This window comes from Platalea leucorodia, assembly GCF_965183815.1.
Source record: "Platalea leucorodia genome assembly, chromosome: 11".
Classification (NCBI taxonomy): Eukaryota; Metazoa; Chordata; class Aves; order Pelecaniformes; family Threskiornithidae; genus Platalea; species Platalea leucorodia.
In genome coordinates this window covers 15,439,117-15,460,770 of record NC_138833.1, presented here as the reverse complement: position 1 = coordinate 15,460,770, position 21,654 = coordinate 15,439,117, and the positions used below count along the sequence as shown (strand labels likewise).

Genomic DNA, 21,654 nt, shown 5'->3' with positions numbered 1-21,654 from the left:
GACCAATGCATATTAATAAAGCAAAAGAGTTAATTTATCTATTTTGGAATAATTTTTCAGCTTTGCTGAAAAACCTGTTCTAGAAATGACGTACAGAGCTCTTGAAGAGTGGCAACTTTACTTGGAAATAAAGATTTTTCTATCACTACCACCACAGTGGTATTTGAGCACCTGCTGTTGCAGAGAGGTAGAAAAGAGTAAACCATATGATGACATTCCTTTTTCCTTCTGTCCCTCACAGCCCTAACACACATGCACACAGTCTGGATTTAGTTCAACACGCCAGGCTCCTTTCAACTTTCTTATTATCCCCAAACCAAAACTTGCCCAGCAGAAATTCCTCTTCCTGTGCACAGCCCTGGGCATGTTCTTTCCACTTACGGAGGAATTTATAGACCTTATGGCAAAGAGTTAAAGGTCTTTGCTGATAGAGGTGGAGAAAAGAGATTCCAGAAGCGGAACTGTAGAAGAAAACTACTTTGTACTCTGTTGTACTATAAAGACTTTTTACTCTAAGTTATCTTCAGTACTACCTGATAGGTCTCTAAGACTTTCAGCAAATGATGACCTCTAATGTGAGAGCTGTGACTGCCAGGCAGTCTTTGGAGCTGGGCGGTATTTGCAGAGAGCTGGCAGAGAAGGAACAAAGAGTGTGACCACAGCGGGGAGAGCGGCGTGGCAGCCAGGAGCGGCAGCTGCCCGCGGCATCCTTCCAGCAGATGTTCTGCTCTCCAGCAAAAGTGAGCGTTTCGGAGGACTCCAGCAGCACTTTGCCTAGGGATCTGATTTGTTGCAACTATGTCTGTTTGGAAAGAAAACCCACAACTTTGAAACTTTCCCTTGTACAGTTCTTAAATAATTAGGTTACCTTTTTATTTTTGGAAACCTGGCTTGCATATCTTTGGAATATAGTATTGGAATGCAAGTAATCCCACTCCTTTGATGCATAATATCTTGAGATTTTTAGCATCTAAGATTTCATTGACGTTTGGATTCAGAAACTGCAGAGGAGAGGGGCATTGCAGGTACTTGATCTCATTGTCCAACAGGTTATTCTTAAGCACACACTAAGTTTGTAAAAGAGCAAACACCAAAATTTGTCAGTGATCTGCATTTTAGGAGGGATTTACTGTTCACAAGGTTCTGAAAAGTGGTATCTGAAAGATCCTGACCTCTTTCACAGACTCCTTGCAGGAGTCTTGGTTCATTAAACTCCACTGCAAAGACCAAACAGCCATTTTCCTGGTTTGCTATTTAAATTAGGCCACTATTACTTCAAGATACCAGACTCCCCAATGGATCTGGGGAAAGCTGTTCTGCAGAAAAATGCAGTGATAATGAGAAGAAATGATTTAAAAGTAAGTAATTTGCAAACTTAGCCTATTTTTTTTAATGCACAGAAATTTTTTTCACCTGTAGAAATGCATTTACTGGCTTTACAGTCTCAAGGAAGCTTAGTTATAATTGTAATTTTTTAGAAGGAACTTTCAACATCTGATGGAAAATGCAAGCTGAAATGTGGTTTGCCTGCAAAAGCTTCTGTAACCCTGTGGATTTTATGTGGTTTTATCACATGATGCTTGCCTAGCCTAGGACATTGTTGTTTGTGTCAGAGATAAAATGCAATTCTAGTTCACGAGTTCCTGCTGAAGTCATATGATGATCATTCACATGTTCCAGCCATTGTGTACTGTGCTCAAGCCACAGATACTAGCCATTAGCAAATCTACATATTGCATGAATTCAACGTACTCACTACGATGTCGTAATGAGAGGATACTACTATGGGAGGCTGTATAATGGCAGTAAAGCACAGGACTCGGCGGCTGGTGCATGCTTCCTTCCCCTCTGCCACAGAATTACTGATTTGTCTGCACATTTTTCCTTAAGGCTTTCTGCGGCAGCAGCTCTCTAATGGGAGCAGCAGTGCAGACTGCCGCGTGGAGCTCGATAATTCCTGACATTTTCTGCTGTTTTGCTAAATCTCACCCACAGTTAGGGCCAAAGAAAAGTCACCTCTCCCTAAGTGTGGGTGAGATTTAGCCAAAAAAAAAAAAAAAAAAGTAACCTGCACAGCCTAGGAGAGAGGCATGGGATTCCCATCTTGCCCCTCATCAAAATCCCTCCGCAGCAGTAAGGGCAGTTGTCTTTTTGTACAGTTGTTGCTGATTATTGAGCAGACTCATGAAGTTACCACCCTCTGCCTTGGGTATTTCTCACTTTTCTTTATGTCTTTTCCTTTTTTTCATAGCTATTAAAGATTGAGACATATTTACGTTGTTGAATGAAGGGGGAGCTTGTGATGTGGACCTGTGAGTCCAGAGATGAAGCTGTGACATATAACAGCACTTCTGTATTTTCATCTGTCCCTTGAACCTTGCTTCCAGTAGGGTTTGCTTCCAGCTTGCTCTTACTGGTTTGGTGATTGTACAGGAAATGTTAATTAAGAAAGTCTTAGGGCAGAGTTAGTATGTAATTTTTAGCAGTGTAGACTATTTCTGTCTCCTAGTGCTGCCCACTAGCAAATGTAAATAATGCCACCCTTACGTGGGTGTGTTGAAGTGTAATGAGTATATGAAAACTACATTGAGATCTTTAGGTGAAGAGGATTGCCTGATGCTAGTGTAAAGGGCGTTAACTAACGTGGATGCTGATTCTGCTTGGGATGCTGAGATTCACAGGGGAAACTGCAAATGTTTTTAAACAGTGAAGGAAACAGTAGTGGAGCATCTCCCGTGCCAGTGATTGATAACAGGGCGTGTGTAGAGTGGATACAGATCCTACCCATCCTGTATGTCGGTTCCAGCTCCATCTGAGCCCTCCTAACTCCCTTTTTTGCTATGCTTTCTGTCTGAATCTCTGTCAGAAATCACCCCTTGGACCATTTCTCCATCATTTTGTGAAACTTTTCTGGCTTCTCTGTAACACTAACTGTGTTTTTCAGCTTTGTCCATTTCCAGCCCCGCAATTCCCTCGTACTGAAAATGAGAGGAACGTGTCACCTCTGTGCCACTCTTTAAAAAGACTGGGGGACTTAGACACAGCTAGGGAGAGATCTATAAAAATAGTATCTTTTCTCTCCACTTATCCTTGTAACATGAATCTCTCTCAAATTCTGTGTTGCTTTGGCTCGATTATTCCTAATCAGTGTGTTTTCCTGTACGTCGTGAACTGCTCCTTGTAGTGATCTGGCCGTCATTGTCGCTCTGTAGGGCTGTGCCCGTCACGCTGCTCTGTCACCTCCGCCCCAGTGGGCACAGGGAGCAAGATGAAGACGGCCGGAGCCTATTGTTGCCATCCTTCCTTTAAATGCTTTCGTACATCCTTTCTCCTAATCCTGGGTCTAAAACAGTCATTTGTAAAGCTTCAGAGATGGATGGCTACTTAGGAAAATGGAGTTGGAGTGACCTGTTAGCTCCTGGCTAATTGGAAGTAAAACAACTCAGCTTGCTTTCGTACAGCCAGGTTGCAAGAGACACTAATAAATATTCTGTTAACTGTTTTTCTGGGGCATAAGCCTTTCAGCTGTTAGATATCTTACCTAAACAGGTAAGTACAATGCTGCTAAACAGTGATTTCAGGTCATGGGTCTTAGTGTGTCACATATGTTGTCTGTATTCCAGAAACTCTGCAGCGATGCTCAGGTGAGAGTTTTTGGGAAATGTTGCCAACTGAAGCCTGGAGGAGACAGCTCTTCTTCCTTGGATAGTTCAATCAATTCATCCTCCTCGTTCTCTGATCCAAAAGAACAATGCCCAAAATACCAGGTGAGTCACTCTTCCTTTTTTTTTTTGCATAACCTGTGTCAAATACCAACGGCAGGTGAGGTACTGAATGTTTTGAAATGCTTGAAATCAGAGGCTGGCGGTGGAGAGCAGTTTTCAGTCAAAATCAGACTTTGGTTCTGACTCAGTAATGCTTAATTCTGTAGCTTTGGGTTTGAACAAGTCTAAAACGGACCAGCTGGTTCTCTCAGGATGTGTCTTGAATGGCAGCGATTTCTCTAGGGCATTTGTTCTGTTTTATGACCTGGGTTATAACACTTGTTTGGTACAATCAGACTTGGCACAAATATCTTATCTTGGTATAGATGAGGTAGTTTATTTTACTTTATTGCCAAATGCCAGGGAAATAACAGAAATGTGCTATCTATAGGGATAGCCTGTGTAACAGCTTTATAACAAGGGATTCAGTGCACTTGAGTTACATTTTACATAAGAGATTTTGGCCATGAGAGTAGCTAGAGTCATCTGACATGGATATATTTCTGTCATCTCTCCTTCCATGGATCACAAGTGTTTTATATTAAGCCACCCTAAAATAGAACTAAGCCCTTCCACTCTTTGTAATGAAGTAATTGTGTGTTTGAGGGAAGCTGCTATCTCCACAACCTATTCTGAAGTACAGTACTACTGATGTCTTAATCTACTGTAGATATAAATGAAGAACCTTTCGGTGCTGACTTTCCTGCTGTCGTGTTAGCTCTTGCTATATTTGGCGAGCTGCGTAGTCTTGTTTTCTCTTTCTCATCACACTCTTTTCCACAGCTTTAGTAAGGTGGCTGAAGATCTGTTTTCCATTCCTCCCTTCCTGGAAGGGCATTTAGCTGCGGTTATGAAAGGAAGAGGCATTTCTGTCAGCAGCTTCCTTCCAGCACAAAATAACCTCCTTCGTGCATTGTGTGACCAAGAAAAATGATGGCCCCCACTATCCAGAAATTGTCTCTCCTACTGGGCAGGCTCTGTGCAAACAATGGTCAACGTTATTAAAGGAAATTAATTTTAGTGGTAGGCATGACAGTGTATTTTAAAGCTGTGGAAAGTTTTCCCTTTGAAGTCCCCATTTCCTCACGCGTATCACTTAGTCAAAATCTTACTGAGTTGAACTGAAATGATGTGTGGCTATGTAACCAGCTCAGAAAGCATATGAGAAACTTCCAGCTTAAGTCTTCTACAGCGTATTTGTTGTAAACTATCTACTGCAGTCCCTGTACTCCTTCCAGGCTTCCCCAGCAAGTGAGCAGAGAGCCATAAGTACTAGAGTTCTTTACTGCACAGTAAAATTTTGTATCATATATGGAGAAGGGCCAGAGAAAGTTTGTCCAGACATCAGTCACCCTGGCATTTCCTATCTTCTAACTGTTGTGCCTGGTAACCTCAGAAGTTACTTAATGTATTTGCAGTATTTTTAAGTTCTCTTGTTTTGTTTTGGTTTTTTTTAAAGCTATAAAATGGAAGTCCAAATAATACAATGCTATAGGACTTTTAAAATAGTTCTTTATGTTTCCTTGTTTAAATACACTTTGACTATATATGAGCAGCTTCAATCGCAAGGTGAAATACAGGGGTTTGTTCCAGGCTTCCATATTTTTAATTATGTCCTATCCAGATCCATCACAAATGTGACTAGAATCCATTAAGATGAAGCTGAATATGGTTCTAAGCTTGTCCACAATTATTTGCACATTATGGCACTAGTGTTACCTCTGTACCTGCTTGTCAGGGTAGTCAGGACTGAAAGTCTTTCTGATTTGTTGATCACGACATTTGACATTTATTTCTGTACTGCATTTTTAATTTACATATGTACTTAGTTATTGATATGACAATATGTACAGTAAGTGGAATATTAAGTGCTGTAAATATATTCAGAAATGTAATTTCCCAATCATGCAAATTTTACTACCTCTAATATGCTAATGTGCAATAACAAACACTTGTGGGTATTTTACGATCAATTTGTATGTGAGCTCATAAATATGACCTAGGAAATTGGTTTGTGTCCAAGCTGTCAGTGCCGGAGGTTATGCCTCTTTTGCCAGATGCTCCTTGGCTATTTTTTGTTTGAGTTTTTAATATTTAACCCCTTTCCTCAGTTGATTGCACTCTACTTTGGTCTTGAGTGACCTTTATTTTGCAGCATTAAAGGCCCAAATTGTTGAGCTGTAGCAGTGCTTCCATACTAAATGCATTAAATATGTGCATCTTCTGTTATGCATGGTAAAATTATTGTTATTAGGTGTAGATGAAATGCCAGACTGAAACAGCCATGGGTGCATCTTATCACACTCTTTGCCCTTAGCATTGCTTGTCTCTGTCTTTCAGAGGAAAGGGAAACCCCTATAATTAAATTTGAAAGCAGCTGATTTTCACTTGCTTTTTTTAATTCGGTTGCTTGACAAAGAAAATCAATACTTTATCTTAAAGTATTTTTCCTCAGCTTTAGAATTAGATTTTCACAACAGCAGAAAGTTGAAACCAAAACCAACCATCAAGGGCTTGACATTTATTCAGAACGAGTCCTTCAACTGGAGATCTGCAACAGATTTAAAAATAACAATCATAACATTTGGCTGTAGTAATTTGCAGTGTTCTTACTACAAGATTTCATGATGCTGGCAAGACCTATCATTTCCTAGAGCCATTAACATGTATGCTTATATTTCCTTAGAGCTGCTGGGTCATACTGGCTGACTGATTTTAAAGTCTAGTTTTTCCAGTACTGCCCATGCCCACAGTGCACCTCGGCAGTATGATATCCTGGGAGGTAAAGACAGAAATTTCTCTGAGACCCAGCTAATGATCAGATTTTGCCCCGTCATATGAACACTAACAAACCTTGCAATTGTATCCTCATTTTTGTAACTGTGGTTGCTACCTTTAGTCATCCCCTATCTTTCTTGCACTGATAGCAGATTTCAGAGGTTAATAGTATGTCTGTTAAAGTACCATCATCTTAATTGAGAGTGCTTGAGAAGAGCTAAAAATTGAAAAGTGTTATAAGTGTGTTGCCTTTTGGCTGATTAGCATTTCCTTGTCCTGCCCTTGTTCTGCGGGCCAGCGTGAGCAGAAACATTGAGTGGTCGTTTTCCTATCACTCCTTACTGCTGGTAGGAATCCGTGGTGTGGACACCCTGTCCTCGGTTGTGCTCTGAGCTCACTGTCTGACGCTGGGCAAAATATTTAGATATATTCCAAGCCTGTGTAGGAATCTGGGTGAGGTTCCTGGTTGCTCAGAGCTTGGATAAGGGATATAGAGATACAGCACTTAGCATTTTCCAAACACAAGGTTATTTCTGTGACTGGTTTTAGGGACCTTCTGATAGGATTACTCCAAGGAAGTGTTATTAGTTATGACGCACCTCAAAGGAAATGTATTGCTCTCTTGCACAGCACCAAAGTACCTCACTTATGAACTGCCTGAGCTCTGTGAGTGAGTGATCACGATATTTTAAATCATTCAAGGCAAGGCACAAATGGAGAGGCAGCACTAATATTCTGCTAGCCTAGAGATGAAACAGCCCTGGACAAAGGGACAGTAATCTCAGTCATTGAAAGTATACAAATAAGATGACTGTCAGCTGAGCAGTTGTCTCCAGTTGATTGCCCTGAGTAACTTTTTAATTTTAGGGTTTTGTTTGCAGTATTTGATCTAGCCTGTGATGCGGCATAGTGACGGTCCTTCTTTGTATTTAGCCAGTATGCCTACAGCAAGCTCTCACCAGCTGAGAAGCAGGAATTGCATGACTTAAGCCTGGCATCATGATGCTACAGCTCTTTGCTGGTACCATCACAGGAGCGCCAGGGAAAGATGGATCAAATATAAAATACCCTCCATGGAAGTTATGAATCAGTCTTTGTCAAGAAAGCACTGGTCCAACTTGGCTCCAACGCACAGCCTGTATAAGATCTCCAGTGAACTTGTGATTCTTCTTGTCAAGCAGACACAAGGTTTAGGCTTAATGGGTCTTATTCAGTAAAGTGTGTTATCACTCTCTTAAAACTTTTTAGTCCCCTAACTCAGTGCGGTTTGAATCTGCTTCCCCTTACCCCCTGTAGGTGGGTTGGGTTTGTCGGATGATTTATTGGTTTAGCTCACAGCCGATGTGAAGATCACTTTCCATGCTAGTATGATCTTTATTGAACTGTTCAACTTAGTATATTCAACAGTGTTACAGCAAGATATTTTGCATGTTTGTCTTTTAAATAAAGAATATTTTCCTTAGTTGTATGTTGCCTTCATAGAAGTATGCTTCTAAAATGCTTAAAAACAAATGTTGGTGGTTGTTTTTTTCAGGGTTCTCGGTGCTCCTCAGATGCTAACATGCTTGGAGAGATGATGTTTGGCTCTGTGGCCATGAGCTACAAGGGCTCCACACTGAAAATTCACCAGATCCGGTAAGATTAATTTTTTACTGCTGGTCTTTTCAGGAGACTTACTCCTTAGTGCTAATACATAATGAATTGAATGCCACAAGTGCAGAGTAAAATGGATTTCTGGTTTTGCTTTGAAGTTATTCTGATGTCACTTTTGACGGAAAAGGCTGTTATGTCATCTTTAGGTCTATAAAATCTGGAGGGTTGTGAAATGGAAAGCAAAGCCTGTCTTGGCACTGTGTTTCTGACTGACATCTTCCTTTTTGTCCTCTAGCTCACCTCCTCAGCTCATGCTCAGCAAGGTTTTCACAGCTCGCACTGGAAGCAGCATCTACGGAAGTCTGAATACGTGAGTCCATTACAAATTGTATCTATTGCACATAAGCAGATGAATGTAAGAACACAGAAGGCTTCTTTTTTTTTATACCCTCCAGATTCTTTCTCTAGAAAAATAACGTCTTGTTCCCTGATCTGTTACATGCTGTCACTAGTGTCCTCACCTTTCCCTTGTGGTTATCTTCACCTCAGTTTGCTTTAAGCGAATGAATGAACCATTCCTTTAATGCTGATATGGTGAAGCTTGATATCGTAAGGTACAAAAGTACCTGCAACCACCAAAGGAGAAGGGATGAGGACAGAACACTGGAGTTGGGGAATTCAGCCCAAGATGAAAAAAAAGGTGTTACAAAAACATCTGGCTTCACAGGGTTCAATGTTTAGTTTTCTGTGTATTAATTGACCCACCTGAGGACGTGGCTTAGGCCATGAAAGCTTTTTCTAGTGGAAGCCTGCGTTCTTATCTTGTCCGTTCCGTTTGAGCTATAAGGAAGTAACGCTATATTCTACTCAATGCAAATCACTGTTTCTGTTGTATGTTTTATGTTCATTATAGGTTGCAGGACAGTCTTGAGTTCATTAATCAAGATAGCAATACATTAAAGCCTGACCACAGTACAATTATGAATGGACTTCTTGGGAATATAGGTAATTACAAACAGATTTTATTTCCTGGTATCTTTAACTGAGTAATCATAGATTCTAGAATATGAAAGTCTTCTAAATAGAATCAAATTAAAAAAAAAAAAAAAGCTTAAGACGTAACAGAAAATTAATGTTCGTGGGGCTTGGAGGAGAATAAATCAGACAGTTCAAGGAATTAGCAGTGGTTCAATATATACAGCTGTATATGTGTATATAAAATACATAATAGAAATATTTAGATATACTTAAGTTCAAATACAGAAAATGTTGGAAAATAACAGTCTGTAGAACTTTCTAAGCAGCATATCTCAGATCAGGCAGGATTGATTGCCTTAGTTCCCCAGTTTTATTTTAATTAATAATTTTCATTCTGTTCTGTACTGGGGCCACCTGAACGCATGTGGCCACGTTTCATACTAGTCCAAGTTAACTTTGCACAGTTGTGCTGGAGTTTTTGATCAGATTAGACAGCATATCTTTTTGTTCTCCTCTTTCTCTCTCTCTCTGACCATGGAAGCTAAGCGGTGTTGAAAAACCATCTGGCATCTTTGGTTCTCAGCCTTCATGAAGTGCTGTGGGTGAAGGTTCCGTGGACATGAGATTACAGAAAGAGGGGAAGGCCTTGGCTTTTCCCTGTGGGACCGCTAGAGCTGATAGTGAAGTTACTGTACTTTAGGGCTTGGTTATCCAGTATAGCAGCCTGCTGGCTCTTCAGCACATCCTCCCTTTCCCTTGGTTTAGATTGTTGACATTCCAAGCAAATGTCCGTTGTAGTAGGTGGAATAAGGGGCTTCTTTTTATGTTTGCTTTCCAGAATATTGCTGTATGTAAAATACACTTTTCTGGGGTTGAGAGTAAGGAGTGAATTTGATGACTTTGTTACTGTAACTGGGTTTCTGGCTTTGACATGGTCCTAATTCTTGTTGGGTGTTTACTTCTCTCCTTCACACTGACTTTGATAAGACTACACCTAAGCATGGGCTTAAATGCTTTTCAGGCTCAAAAGCTGTATACCTTATTAAAATAATTCCCAATAGTCCATTTATAAGGGAAGCCAACTAAAGCTGTAAGAACCTATTATCTATTAAATGCTTCTTGAATTTCCTAAGTCAGGAAAATTAAAAAGATGCATTTTTCTTAATATTCAGTATACCTTTCAGAATTCAGTTGTGACTTTTCACAGTGCATGCGTGAATGAGGTGCCTGATCTAAGAGAGAGGAACTCGCTTCATCTGCTTTTAGGGTTTTTGTTGTGAGAGGAACTCACTTCATCTGCTTTTAGGGTTTTGTTGTGGTTTGTGCTTGGCAAAAGTTTGCTGTATCATCAGTGTGATCTAAACTGCAAGTTCAAATTCAGATAATGCAACTATTAGGCATGGACTCAGCATGATTTAGGTGTAGCCAGTGCCACGCGTTCACCTGGGTCCAGCTCCGTAGCGAGGGTGACTCTTCCCCACCGAGCAGAAAGGATAACCGGCCCGAGAGCTGGCCGGGGGGTGCAGGCCCCTCGGTGCAAGGGCGTGCGACAAGAAGTGACGAGGTTGCCTTCGCGAAGAGGATGCTGAAACTTTCTTTGTAACTGAGCTGCACAAGTTTTCAGTGCGTTTGACAGTGTTTGCTTACAGTTCCCGTTTCAGCGCAGAGGGAACCATGGGTCAAGTAGGTAAAGAAAAGTTAATCGGTAACTGTAGCATTTCTAACAACTGTGTTCAATAGCAAAGACTGCTCCTGACTCACTGGCTCTCGCCAGCCTGTGATAGGAGAAGGGTCTATGTGTTTTGGTTGGGAACTATTTACAAGCTGCTTTTTTTAGATACACTGGTTAAAAAAAAAAAAAAGAATCAACACTGGTCATGTCCTTTCCTTTAATGAGTAAAGACCTCAGCAAATGGAAGGGACCTTTGCTGAGGTGCAGCCTTAATGTTTTGTATAATCAGAAAACTTTGAGTGAGCGGTAGCTTTAAATTTAGGAGAACAACTGGCAATTAACTCATTAAAAATACCCATGCATTTTTCCTGGCTCCGTGTACAGTAAATACACTATTTCCCTGGTATATCTGCAATCCAGTATTACTTTTAAAATGGACTACTGAGACTGCTAACATTCATTTTCTGTATGATCATTTCACTAAACTGATGTACTGACTGTTCTCAGAACAACTATTTCAGCCTATAATTTTTCGTTGGTTCTACTAAGATGAATTTTGGCCTGCCTTCTCCCCCTTCCTCCCATCATCTGCAGCAACAGTGTTCCTCGGCCACCCCACCAGTGTGGATGTTAAAACAAACATTGTACTCCATGATGAATCTCCTGTTTGTGATCAAGTTAGGCTTTGAGCCTGCATAAATTAATCATTTTTCAACTTAACAAAAAAAAAAAAAAAAGCCCTCAGAGAGAAACCCCATCCTTGTATGGGAGACAGTGTAAAGCTGGGTCTATTATTTTAATTCTATAAATACTACATAATTCAACTGTAAGCCGTATCCTTGAATCAATGTTCTTGTTAAGCCTAAGAGCTGTTCTCCTGCACACTGTTAGTCTGCATTTATGTTGGCTTATATCTTCTCCCTGCCCTGGACCCCTCCCTACATACTGTTCTGCTTTACTAACCTCATTCTTTCATGTGTATTTTACGTTTTGCCATGTAGGTCTTTCACAGCTTTGCAGCCCTAGGCGGGCATTCTCAGAGCAAGGTCCGCTCCGCCTGATCCGGAGCGCCTCTTTCTTTGCAGGTTTGCAGTGTGCTGTGTGCTGTGCTGTGTGGCTAGTCTAGCTGGTGTGACAAAACGCTGTAGTTTAGCCCTGGAAATAAGATTTTTTTTTTTATTTTATTTTTTTTTTTAAATACAAAATGGACAGTGATGTCTGCTCTCTTACCTTTTTGGATACACACTTTAGACCCCCAGAGCACAGCACTGGGGCTGGTTGTGTTCTTTTGTTTTGGAAACTTATATATTTAGTGGTGGATTTCATATTTCTGGAAATAATATTTCACAATAGTGTCAAGCTATTTTGATCTGGACTTGTTTCAACCAAACTGTAAAAACTAAAGCTAACCTAGGTTCATTTAAAATGGACATTTCTTGCTTTTAGTGGCTGGGTCTTATTTCCATGGCTAAGTAGCTTTTATTTCACACACATATTTGTAAAATATATCACATTTAAAGACTATTGAGGCTGAGACACTTTTGATCTTGTGTATATGCAGACTGTGAATCTGGACAGCTTACGGCTTAGTTGAACAATCAATGCACTGCTCACAATTTAAAAGTATTTATTTTCTTCAAGGGAGCATTGTGAAATCCTTTTAAAATTATATACAATACCTGAGAAAGCTGATATATGAATGAAGTCCATGTTTATATTGGCGTTCTTTTTGTCTATACACTGAGTACTACCAGTGTACCAACATCCTTTTTGTACATTAAAATTTCATTGAAAAATATCTGTATAAAGAAACAAAATGTACTAGTTTTAGTTTGTACTAAAATAGGTGTATGGACTTCAGAAAAATACATACAAGCTTTTCAGATAAGTGTTTTGGCTTGTTCAGCTAAGCAGCCTTTCTGGGTGATGGCCTTGTGCAGTGCTCTTGATCTGAATTAATGAGCATGTTTTTGTTTCATTAATTACATGGAGATCTGCAAACAAGAAAGGAACTGTATATTCCCCTGCTAATTGGTATTCCTTGTTTTACAGTTCATAGCAACCCTATGGATATGCCTGGGAGGGAGCAGAATGAGGACAGAGACAGCGGTATAGCAAGATCTGGTAATGTCAGTTCCATGCGTTAACCCTGTAGACTCCAAAAATATTCAGTAATGTTCCTCACTGAGATGTCTAGACATCATCAAATAGTTTTTGCTGTGCTGAAACGTGATTGTTCTGTTTTGTTATATATAAGCATTAATGCATACCTATATGTATACGTACAAATGTTGTAGGCGTCAAGGATATTGCATTAGGAACCTCACAGAGGTAATCTGAACAGCAGCACACTTTATTAAAGCATGCTGCAAATAAGCAAGCCAAATTAAATATTGAAATGAGTTTTCAGCATTTCTAAATGATATTTGTCTTCTCATTTCCAAATAGAGGAGGACGGTAATGTTAAAACATGAACTCGCCTCCACAACACCCTTCTCCTCCCCCCGCAAATTCAGGATGTTGGGCACTTCAGGTTAGGACTGGAAAGGCTGTTAAAGGATGTGATTAACGTTACTGCTTTCCACAAAGAATTTATTTCCCGATACTCGGGGTTGGTGAGCAAGGTCCACCCTGTATGTTGCCTACTAAGTAAAGCTGCAGGACTGTCCCACCCTTGTAGTGCTTGTGTATCTTGTTACTGTTGTTATAAATTGGTTATTTTTAGATAAGAAACATAGATAAGCAAAAGAGAAGGCACTGAAGAAGCAACAGCAATTTATCTTGAGGGGCTTCATTTAGTTGCTGGTATTATTTTCCATATGCTCTTTCTTCTGGAGAGATTTTTATTTATTCCTCTTATTATTGCAGCATCTCTTAGCAGTCTGCTCATCACTCCGTTTCCATCTCCGGGCTCTTCGTTTAACAAAAGCTGTGCTAGCAGTTACCAGCGGCGTTGGCGTCGCAGTCAGACTACCAGCTTGGAGAATGGGGTCTTCCCTCGATGGTGAGCTGGGAATGAAAATGCTGGTTGCTGCCCATACATTTTCCACCATTGTCAGCTTGATTCTGCTCTTGCATATGTACATCTGCTCTTGCTGTTGCTTTCTGTGGGGTATTTACAGAGGTGTAAGTCAGGCTGCACTTCAACGCCTGATCTTTTTTAGTATCTGTTTTCTTCGTGGCATTCATTGTTTTGCACTAACTAGAAAGCCTTCAGCAAAACGTAAACCTGTAGGCTGTACTTTTGAGGATAAGAAGCCCTAAAATCCTACTCAAAACACAAATTCTTGGCAGAGATGGGAGAGAACTAGAATACCATATTCTGATCGCACAAACACTTTGAATCTGGTTCCAGCTTTTGTGATTGCAGGATCAATTAATGGTTGCTTGTAAAAAATTGCAAAGTGGATGTTACCAAAGGTGATGATTTGACAACACATGTAAACAGAAGGTCTTTACTGAAGTTAAATGTTCAAGAATTGAATTACACAGGAAGCCAAGGTACAACTTTAAGCAGTGGATTACATTAACTTTCTATTTTTTCCATGCTTCAAGGTCCATGGATGAAAGCTTTAACTTGTCAGATGACAGCTCGGGTCCTAGCCCAGGAATTGTTAGGAAGAAAAAGATAGCAATTGGAGTTATTTTTTCACTCTCAAGAGATGAAGATGAAAACAACAAATTTAATGAGTTCTTCTTCTCACACTTTCCTCTTTTTGAGAGTCACATGAACAAACTGAAGAGTGCAATAGAGCAGGTAAACACAGTCTCTTTTGATTGTTGCACTTGTATTGCTGTATATTCCCCCCAGCCCTGTCAGATTTAATTCCTAACTCTTGTTACTAGTTTACAAAAGTGGGATCAACTTGCTGTTGGGTATTGGAATTGCACCAGAGAAGAGCTTTGCTCCACAACATCTTTGATGATGTTTCTTATTGCTAGCAAAAGCACAACACAGGGTGAGGACAGAGCATGCTGCATTACGCTACAGGGATGGCTGAAAGCTACAACAGTTACTAGGCTGTGTAAGCTCCCAGTAAGCCCTGCATCAGCCAAGGGGGAAAGGTGCTCTTACAGCCACCTCTACCTCCCCACTTCAGCTCTGTCTGAGTCTAGTGGGTTGCAGGGTCAGAACCTATCTCTAGGTTATCCCAGGCTGTAAATAAATATCAAGCTTTTTTCTTTCTCTTTTTTTTTAACCCCCTGGCTCTGATGTGTAGGAAATTTTCAAAGATCTAAGTTTCAAATGTGCGGTTAGATTTGCTTCAAACCTCTCTTCTAGGAAATACTTAGTGGTTACTTTGCCACTGCAATGAAAACTTTGACCCCTTTTATGCGTTGAATGATGAAAAGCACAGAAGAAGCAGAGGCTGCAAATGCATGTGCCTCACCTATCTTTCCTCAGATATGAAAGTTGGCACTTGTACCATCATTTTATCACTTAAAAAAAATTTATTTGCATGACTAGTTGCATGAAAGATAAAGTCAAACACATGACTTTGTTTTCCATTTTCTGTGCTTCTGTGGCTATGTGTTACTTATCTGTTTAATGATTGTTTTCAAGGCTATGAAAATGAGTCGTAGATCAGCTGATGCCAGTCAGCGGAGTTTGGCATATAACAGAATTGTTGATGCCCTGAATGAATTCAGGTGAGCAGTTTGTCTCCTATCTGTTGTGTCTGTTTCTTCAAAAGCACTCAAGTCTGTTGTAGAAGGATCTTCTCCTTAGCGCAGGATAAGTAACTTATAACGTCTAAAGTCTTCTGCAGAAGTAAGTACAATAAAGGTATTGGTGATAGCAAGCTATTATGATCTGTTTGTGTTTTTAGATTTTGCCAAGTGCGTATATCCATCAGGGCTCAGTGTGAACAGGACATAGATGATTAAGGTTTTCTGTGCTTTAAGTAGTAATGAAGCTCCTGGCAACCTCTTAAATTATCTTTTATGGCCCGCTGAGAGGGGGAAAAGAATTGCAAAGCCATGTTAGGGAAATCTTCCTCTAGTGTATATTTTCCTGATGTGTGAGCAAACCAATACCTTTACCCTGCTCCAAATTCTGCTCTAAAGGCATTGCAGATAGCCAGCTACTAAGAAGGAGGACTATCTTTTTCACACAGTAAAATGCACTACTGTAATCTCTTGCTAGCAGTACCTGCAGAGCATCTCTATTTAACAGTTAATATACAAAGTAATGCAGATAAGCACATCCCTGGCATTTAAGTGTATTTTCTTTCCATAGTTTAAGTCATGGGGAGGGAATTAAGATGAAATCCGTCTGTTTCAAGTGATTCATCTCCTCTCAGATGGGAGTGGCAGGGTGCCTCCTTTTACAACCAGTGTAGAGCTACTTTTCAAAGACATTATAGAAGACAGTGCTCTGATGTTGTAAAAAGAAAATCCTGACATCAGGATGTATTTCACCGAACAGCGAAGGATTGGGAGGGCTCACTCATTTTTCTACAATTCGACTTACTACATGAATGCCATGGATTAGGTCAAGTTGCAGGATGAAGGCACAGATATTCTTCTTTTTTTTTTTTTTTATTTTTTTTTATTTTTTAGAACCTCACCTCTGCGCGGTTGCAAGGGAGGGCAGAGGATATGTTCAGTAGGGACAGGGAAGAGTGAGCACGTGGGCCTGCGGTGAGAGGTGGATGGGATAAGCAGTGCCAAGAGAAGGAGCAGATGGAGCTCGTGACTGCTGGGAGCCGCCGATCCTGCCCAGGGGCCCAAGACAAGTTCAGCAACTCCGAGCAGCCACAGTGGTTCCTCCACTCCCCCCAGCTCTGCTCTGCCTCTCCTCCCCGCTCTCACCCAGAGCCGTGGCTCTGCATTCCCGCCCCCCCCCCCCCGATAGCACCCCCCCCCAGCTGTTTTCCCAAAACTTCCCCCAAAACATTCCCCCTCAAGATACATTCGGTGGACTTTGCCCATTCTCCTTTGTCCTTCCAAGTTAAACAGTTCCAGAGAGGTGGGGAGGGGCACGTATCCCGAGTCAAATGTAGGAAAAATAACCCTGAAAACACAAGGCCAAATCCTCCTTGCTAGCTTTTTTCCTCCTTGGAGGGAGGCTCGGCGGTGCTGAGCTGGGATGGGACGAGGAAGGCTGCTCTTGTCGGGCTGAGGAGGAAAATAATGTCCCACCGGACAGCAGAGGATTGGCACTCTCCTGAGCCGCTGCAAGACGCGATCGTTCACATGACACAGCCCTTGCGTAACCAGCACTGGCAGCATGTGTCTAACTACCAGTTTTATGCAAAGGTTTCCATGGTGATATAAATATTACTCTTTAATAGTGTAACGAGGTAAATTAAATCCAGTTTAATTTCATATAAATGAATTTCCTGGGGCAGCAGACTTCGGCAATTCTCGGGTTTTTTTGGTTTTGTTTTTTCTTTTTTTTTAAGTGAGTGCATTCAGAGGTACGCACCAGGCGGTGCCCCCAGCCCAGGCTGGTCCTGCAGGCGGGCAAGGTCCTCGTGCCTCCGCGGTATCTCGGGGTGGCAGTGTGTGCTGCCACGGGGAAAAGCGTTTCTGTAACATGCAAGAGCCACTTGCTTTTCAAAGCAATGCAATATGTGTCTGGTAAGGAAAAAACAAGGCATATTTAAATACTGAAGGCTGGATGCAAAGATGCTTTGGCACAGGTTCAGCAAACCCATTTAGGCCGCTATTATCTCTTTAGGCGTCTGCTTTCCCACTGAAGTCACGGGGAAGTCAGAAGCCCAAGTCCTTTGGTGAACCTGAGACTTGTGTTGATTCCTGCCCTCTTAGCAAATTGTGCTGGAGGGAAGAAGGGTGCTGACTTCAGTGGGTTGGTGTTTCTAAAACGTAATCCCGTGCTGGTTTAACTCATTGCAGTCTTTTTTTTTTTTTTTTTTTTTTTTTTAGGAGAATATTTTTTAAAAAACCCAGACTTTCAGAGGTTCTCAAGTGTAGCTGATGTGCACTCCTCTGGTGATTAGAATAACCTCAAATCACTGGGGCACGGGGGACCGGCTACACGCTGCTGTGCTGATCAGAGAAGGGAGGAGGGAGTGCGATGGTTGTTACCCCAGCCTCCTTCCACCCAGAAGTCCCCCTCTGCAGGGAGGGTGCCGTGGTTGTAGGTCAGCCCGCTAGCCTGCAAGTGGGGTTGTTATAAGGAGCTGGCTGCAGGGCCAGCCAGGCATTTACAGGCATTTACCTGCTAGTACTGGAGGACAGAAGGAGAGGAAAAAAGATAGCAAAACAGACCCCTTCCTTTGCTCTTGTTGTTTCATCCAGGGAAAAACAGAGCTGCTTTCTCGGAAAGGCCTAGGTTGCTTCTGCAAATTGATGCTAATGATAAATTTGCCATCAGTTTGGTGCCCAGCTCCAGGCCTACCCTTGCATCATTATTCACTTTACAGCAATTTTTAATTTTCTAAAGCACTGATGGATTTAGCTATTAACACTTGACTTAGAGGCTTAAAACTCTCTTCAGATGTCAGCTATGCAGACACATGACTTATGAAATAAGCTACTGTACTTGCATAAACATTTCAACTCCCCTGGTCCCTGAGGTCAGTGCAGCACATTGATAATACAGATTATGCATCTGACTAATACCTGTGTGGCAAATACGCAGACTGGCAAGGAAACACTGAACACAAGGCCTAGGGAAACACCTCTCTCTACTTTCTGGCTGCCAAATTTGATCCTATTTAATGCCAGTAATTTTTAAGCAGCTTATGCTGCTGTGAACTGAGTGGTGCATTTTGCTCAGCAGTGCAGGCTGGCCCCGTGCATGGGCACAGGAGTCGCATGGGCTCCCTGCACGGGGGAGCCACGCTCCTGCACTCATTGCAGCTATTATTGCCTTTGTTTTCTTTTTCCTTTTTAAGGAAAAATCATCTTTGGAAGGAAGGAATGAGGATAGGGAGCAAATGCATGTGAACTGAGTTTTCTAAACCACTAATGTGTTTTCTTTTTTGAAACAATCCCTAAAGAGATGCTAAGCTTTGCCATTATATTGCAACTCTTAAATAGCAGAGCAGCTCTCAGCACAGCGCTGAGGGTCAGAAGTGTTTCCCTTTGGGAGGAAGGGGGCTGCAGAGGGATGCTCTCATCCACGAGGAGCCATCTGGCTCGTTTGGTTTGTACAGCACCAGGGGGAAGATGTCTCGGACTGGTACTAAAACGCAGGACAAAGGCCGGGGAGGTCTGCGGGTGCGTTTGGGTGAGGGTGAAGCAGGAAGCGGAGAGCAGCACAACACCTGACCGGCGGCCGTGCCGGGCCGTGCCGTGCGGAGGGCGGCTGCCGCGGCCCCACAAGTACCGCCGTGTCTGCAAGCAGCAGGGCTGCTCGCCTCGGTGCCATCTGCGCCTGCAGAGCAGACAAACCCCAGAGGGTTTGCAGGAGGGGTTTTGCTCAGATCTTCGTTTTCATTTGGCTGGGCTGTGCTTTGTTTGGTTTCAAGCCGCTGTTAGATGCGAAGGTGTTTCCTGAGGAGCTGCCCCAGCCCCTGCGCCTGCTGCACCCATTGCTGGTGCTGAGGTGCCCATAAGCTCCAGGCTGGAGTTCAGTATCCCAGAAGAATTTCCAAATAATAAACCATTTTAAATGTACTCAAGCCCTCAAAAGAACAGAGTCTCTCATTAACTGAACTTTCCCTTGCATGCCGCTGTGCGATGCTGGCGTGCGTGGGGGACGGCGAGCAGAGGGGAGGGGGCTGCTTGCTGCAGATGGCCAAGAGGGGTGAATTTGATTTTTAATGCTTGTTATTTTTTAAATCCAGTTAACTTCCCTATAGGGTTTTGGTGTTTTTTTTGTTGTGGATTTTGTTTTTCGTTTTTGTTCTTTAATAAATGGAAGGAGAGCCTTTCCCTCTGTGTTTGCAGAACTGGAAAGCAGTTAATCCTTGCCCTTGGTTTCTGTGCCATTGCTGCCTGCGCTGGCATGGAGGGTTCCCTGCACTGCAGTCACATGCCTGCTGGCCGCCGGCCAGGGCAATCTGATCTCTCTCTGAGGAAACACTATCAGTTGCAGATGCAGCCAGGGTTACCAGAATAGTAAATAACGAATCACAAGACTCGGTCTATCTTTTCAACGAAAACAAATATTTTAATATGTTGGGTTTAGTATAGAAGTAGTTTCTTTTTTCAAAACAGCCAAGCTGCTAGAGGCTTGGCTTGAGTTAGTTTGCATATGAAGGAGAAATTAGCTGTATTTTACATTAAGTTGTGCAATTTATCATCAGCTTCTAAGGTCAGCTGTGTTTGGGGGGTGTAAGTTTCAGTACTTGTTTTGAACTTTGAAATTCATCGAGCTTTGAAGTCCCGGGACTTGGGGTTTCTCCCTTTCTTTGGGCCTCTTTAACATCCGCTCCAGTTAATGGGCTGTGAACAGAAAGCTTTCCCTTAATAATCCCACCTCTAGTCCCAACTTGCTACTGCCGAGGCATGAAATCCTGGTGCCCCAAGAGCGCTGCGCTGCTGGAGACCCTCCGGTTCCCCCCGCGGTGCGGCCGTGCCGGTGTCCCCTGGCTGTGTGCCCCACTCCTGTCTACCCCGGCAGGACTGTTGTGCCCAGGCCTGTAATCAGTCTGTGCTTTCCTCCCAAGAGGTGACCAGCAGCAGAGGGTTAACGTAGAGCAGCTCCGAGGCTGCTCTAAACTGAGCCAGCGAACAGCCAGCCCTCTGAGGGCCGGTGGGTCTGGTAACTTCACTGTTCCCCTCTCCAGCCCACTGACGGCTTTCTGGCTTTCCCATCGTGCCTGTGGCAGTGGAGCGTCTGAAAATCTAACCTTTGAGGAAGACGGGGTTGCTTTTGACTATTGTGAACACACAGGATGGACTTTGTATTTAATGAAAACTGGTAGAAAAAATAAGGCAAAAAACCGCCACTGCCCCCTCGCCCCCTTTCTTCCTGAGCAGTCCCGGTGACTTCGGCACAGTGCACGGTCCCCTCTGCCGCCCTTTGGGGAGCTGCTCTGGCGGTCTTGTCACCACTGCTTTCTTCTCTGCTTAATAACCGGGGCGTAACTCCTTCCTCCCCCGAGCGCCCCTCGTACCAGCGCCGCTGCGTGCTGCTCCACTGCTGACGTGCCGGGCACTCGCTTCCTAGGGAGTTTCACTTTAAACACTAAACCACGGAAGATTTGGCAGCTGCTGCCTGAGTGTGTTTGCCTGCCTGCCGTGCACAGCCATTGCTTTACTTCTGGAAGTGTCTATAAATTTTTAGACCAACGTATCCAAAGAAGATCTTCATAAATCAGGGGTGGTACTAGGGATAATGGGATAATGTAAATCTCTTTCTTGTGAAACAAAAAGATCTCTTCTAAAAAAAATAGTGCATTAGGTGGGGAGAAACCTGAATTGATCAGTCATTTCCTTTGTTGTTTTGGGTTTTTTTAGGCTTCCATTTTTACTGTGATGAAAATACAGGTTCCCATAGTGTCATAATGTAGGCCTTGTACTTAAAACAAAACTAGAATTTGGTTTAGATTTTAGAAGAGCTTAACAGTAATCTGAGGGGTTTTAATCTGCTGTTTTAGTGCAGAGCCCAAGTTTTAATCATATATTTACTGTCCTCCATAGAGTCAAAAAGGATGTGGGTAGGTGTGTAATCCTTGAAACTGTGGGGTAACTTTGACTCTCATACGCTTTATTTAAAGCTAAAAAGGTAACCTGGTCACCTTCTCTACAAATCCACACTTTGGTGGGTTTGGCCTGGAGATACACCAATTTTTGAAAGCAAGGAGGACGTTAAGGTATAAGCCAGATACACATAAACTTGCCCTAGTCATAAATTAAGCAGAACTATGGAGGATTTACATGTTGAATGAAATGGAGAAAAGGCAGGGAGATAACAACAAGAAAAAATAATTCATTTCTTCTCCATTCGGA

General features: G+C 42.3%; 1 protein-coding gene across 5 annotated transcripts in view; it reads left to right on the top strand.

Annotated features, from left to right (window-relative positions):
* The window catches only part of FNIP1 (folliculin interacting protein 1), a 72,015-nt gene that overhangs the window by 36,416 nt on the left and 13,945 nt on the right, over positions 1-21,654 (top strand). For 3 of the 5 annotated variants that reach the window (XR_014229506.1, XR_014229507.1, XM_082324507.1), the window contains 9 exons: positions 3,624-3,767; positions 8,077-8,177; positions 8,431-8,505; positions 9,049-9,140; positions 11,787-11,870; positions 12,838-12,909; positions 13,654-13,789; positions 14,341-14,542; positions 15,350-15,435. Coding sequence is in view for 2 of the 5 variants with exons in the window: in XM_082324507.1 (XP_082180633.1) it covers positions 3,624-3,767; positions 8,077-8,177; positions 8,431-8,505; positions 9,049-9,140; positions 11,787-11,870; positions 12,838-12,909; positions 13,654-13,789; positions 14,341-14,542; positions 15,350-15,435 (992 nt within the window). In the remaining 3 variants the exon portion in view is untranslated. The remainder of the gene's footprint in view (positions 1-3,623; positions 3,768-8,076; positions 8,178-8,430; positions 8,506-9,048; positions 9,141-11,786; positions 11,871-12,837; positions 12,910-13,653; positions 13,790-14,340; positions 14,543-15,349; positions 15,436-21,654) is intronic. The other 2 variants (XR_014229505.1, XM_082324508.1) reach the window with 1 other exon arrangement.